The sequence below is a fragment of the Budorcas taxicolor genome, chromosome 11, assembly GCF_023091745.1.
Source record: "Budorcas taxicolor isolate Tak-1 chromosome 11, Takin1.1, whole genome shotgun sequence".
Classification (NCBI taxonomy): Eukaryota; Metazoa; Chordata; class Mammalia; order Artiodactyla; family Bovidae; genus Budorcas; species Budorcas taxicolor.
In genome coordinates, this window is record NC_068920.1 from 29951414 (window position 1) to 29953806 (window position 2393).

General features: G+C 35.6%; 1 protein-coding gene across 1 annotated transcript; it reads left to right on the forward strand.

Moving 5' to 3' along the window:
• The first annotated feature begins 256 nt into the window (after window positions 1-256).
• On the forward strand, window positions 257-1219 carry LOC128055549 (olfactory receptor 2B2). Its single transcript, XM_052648164.1, has one exon. The coding sequence runs from the start codon at window positions 257-259 to the stop codon at window positions 1217-1219; it is 963 nt and encodes a 320-aa protein (XP_052504124.1).
• Window positions 1220-2393: the final 1174 nt, after the last annotated feature.

A 2393-nucleotide genomic window follows, 5' to 3' on the forward strand; every position in this document is an offset into this window, starting at 1 on the left:
GAATATGGAAATTGATGATACTTTAAAATTTTTGAAATTTATTTTCCTAATACACTTAAACAAAAATAGAAATATTTGAAATACTTGGAAAGATAAATATGTATATTTTTGTAAATATATTTTCACATTATTAATAGCATCATTCTATAAGTTTATACAAACTGTTAGCAAAATGCTTATTACTAACTGACAGTAAATAAATGTGCTTGTTAACTTACTTTTTATATTCCAGAGAACCAAGAGCTGACCATTTAACATGAATAGCATCAATGAGAGTGTCCCCCAAGAGTTTATCCTCTTAGGTTTCTCAGATCGACCATGGCTGGAGCTTCCACTCTTTGTGGTGTTCCTGATTTCCTATATCTTGACCATCCTGGGCAATCTAGCAATAATTGTTGTGTCCCATCTGGATTCCAAGCTCCATACCCCCATGTATTTTTTTCTTACCAATCTCTCGCTCTTGGACCTTTGCTACACCACAAGTACAGTTCCACAAATGCTGGTAAACATATGCAGCATCAGGAAGGTGATTAGTTATGGTGGCTGTGTGGCACAACTTTTCATTTTCCTGGCTTTGGGTTCCACTGAATGTCTCCTCCTGGCTGTCATGTCCTTTGATAGGTTTGTAGCTATTTGTCGGCCTCTCCGCTACTCCATCATCATGCACCAAAGGCTCTGCCTCCAGCTGGCAGCTATATCCTGGGTTAGTGGCTTCAGCAACTCAGTATTACAGTCCACCTTGACCCTGCAGATGCCACTCTGTGGCCACAAAGAAGTGGATCACTTCTTCTGTGAAGTCCCTGCTCTGCTCAAGTTGTCATGTGTAGACACAACAGCAAATGAAGCTGAACTATTCTTTATCAGTGTGCTATTCCTTCTAATACCTGTGACACTCATTCTGATATCCTATGCTTTTATTGTCCAAGCAGTGTTGAGAATACAATCAGTGGAAGGTCGGCGAAAGGCATTTGGAACATGTGGCTCCCATTTGATAGTGGTGTCTCTTTTTTATGGCACTGCTATCTACATGTACCTGCAACCACCATCCCCTGCCTCCAAGGACCGGGGAAAGATGGTATCCCTTTTCTATGGAATCATCACACCCATGTTGAACCCCCTTATATACACACTTAGGAACAAAGATGTAAAGGGAGCATTTAAGAGGCTGATTGCAAGGATTTTCTTAATCAAGAAATACCCAAATGATAGGCCTTGTTAAAGCCTTGAAGTTTACTTATTTTAATAATTTAATAAAATTAATATAATTTAATAAATTTAATAAAATTAATTTAATTTAATTAGAGTTAAACAAAATATGCCAAAGTTGCTTTAGTCTGATTACTGTTAGAACTATTATTGTGAACTTATTCAAATAAAATGTCACTGACAAAAGATTGCACTTATTTCCTACTGTCTACCTATAGTCATTGCACAAGTCCTGAGAACTGGTGCATTATGATCCTCTAAAATAGTGTAAGCTTGAAATATTTAAAGTCTCAGGGTTTATAACACTGGTTTGTGTACTTGGTAAAGAGTCTCAAACTTCTGTGAGTCTAGAATAAAAGCTTAGGAAACATAACATTTTTATACACATTCAAATATGCTTCCACACACCACAAATATTACAGGAGATAAAACAGAAGTCCATAAAGCCATACAAAGCCCCCTCTTCTTATAGATATAAAGTTAATGATAATAGCTTAAATTTTAACACTATTCCCACATCAACACAATATTTGGGTTCCATAGTGATTTTACTTCCACAATTTTATCTGGATCTTCTCTCATGTCTATACTTTCCATTTATCCTAAATTGAAGTATTTTATTCTATTCCATTTACCAAATAAATTTGTAGCTACATTTTAGACCTGAATCACACACTCTTTATTGGAGTTTTTTTCATGATTCCCTTACCATCTATGTTATCTGTCTCCTTTTAAGCCCTAAAGCAATTAGAATCTAAATCATAAAACTAGCACAGCACATAATGATATTCATTGCTTATTCAATGCACTTTTCTTGTGTAAGAAGAAAACCTTATGTTAGCTCCCTTAGGTACCATAGATTATAATTTATACTTCTTCCATATGGCCTTCAGAGCTCATCAAAGTGCTGAGAAAAATATTTGCACACTGTGAGTTGGTTTTTGGCTGATTTAATGAATAGCTGGCATGCTGCAGTCCATGGGGTCACAAAGAGTTGGATATGACTGATTCACTGAACTGAACTGATGAATAGTTGCACTGTAATAACTTTAACTACTTCTTTTTTTAATTACTGCTTCTACTAAATCCAAAAACAGAAAATACAGTAACTAAGAAACACAATTAGCTTGTTTCCTTTGAATACCTTACAGTAACAAGGTACATTTCTGCCTCAGTGTAATTTTCTG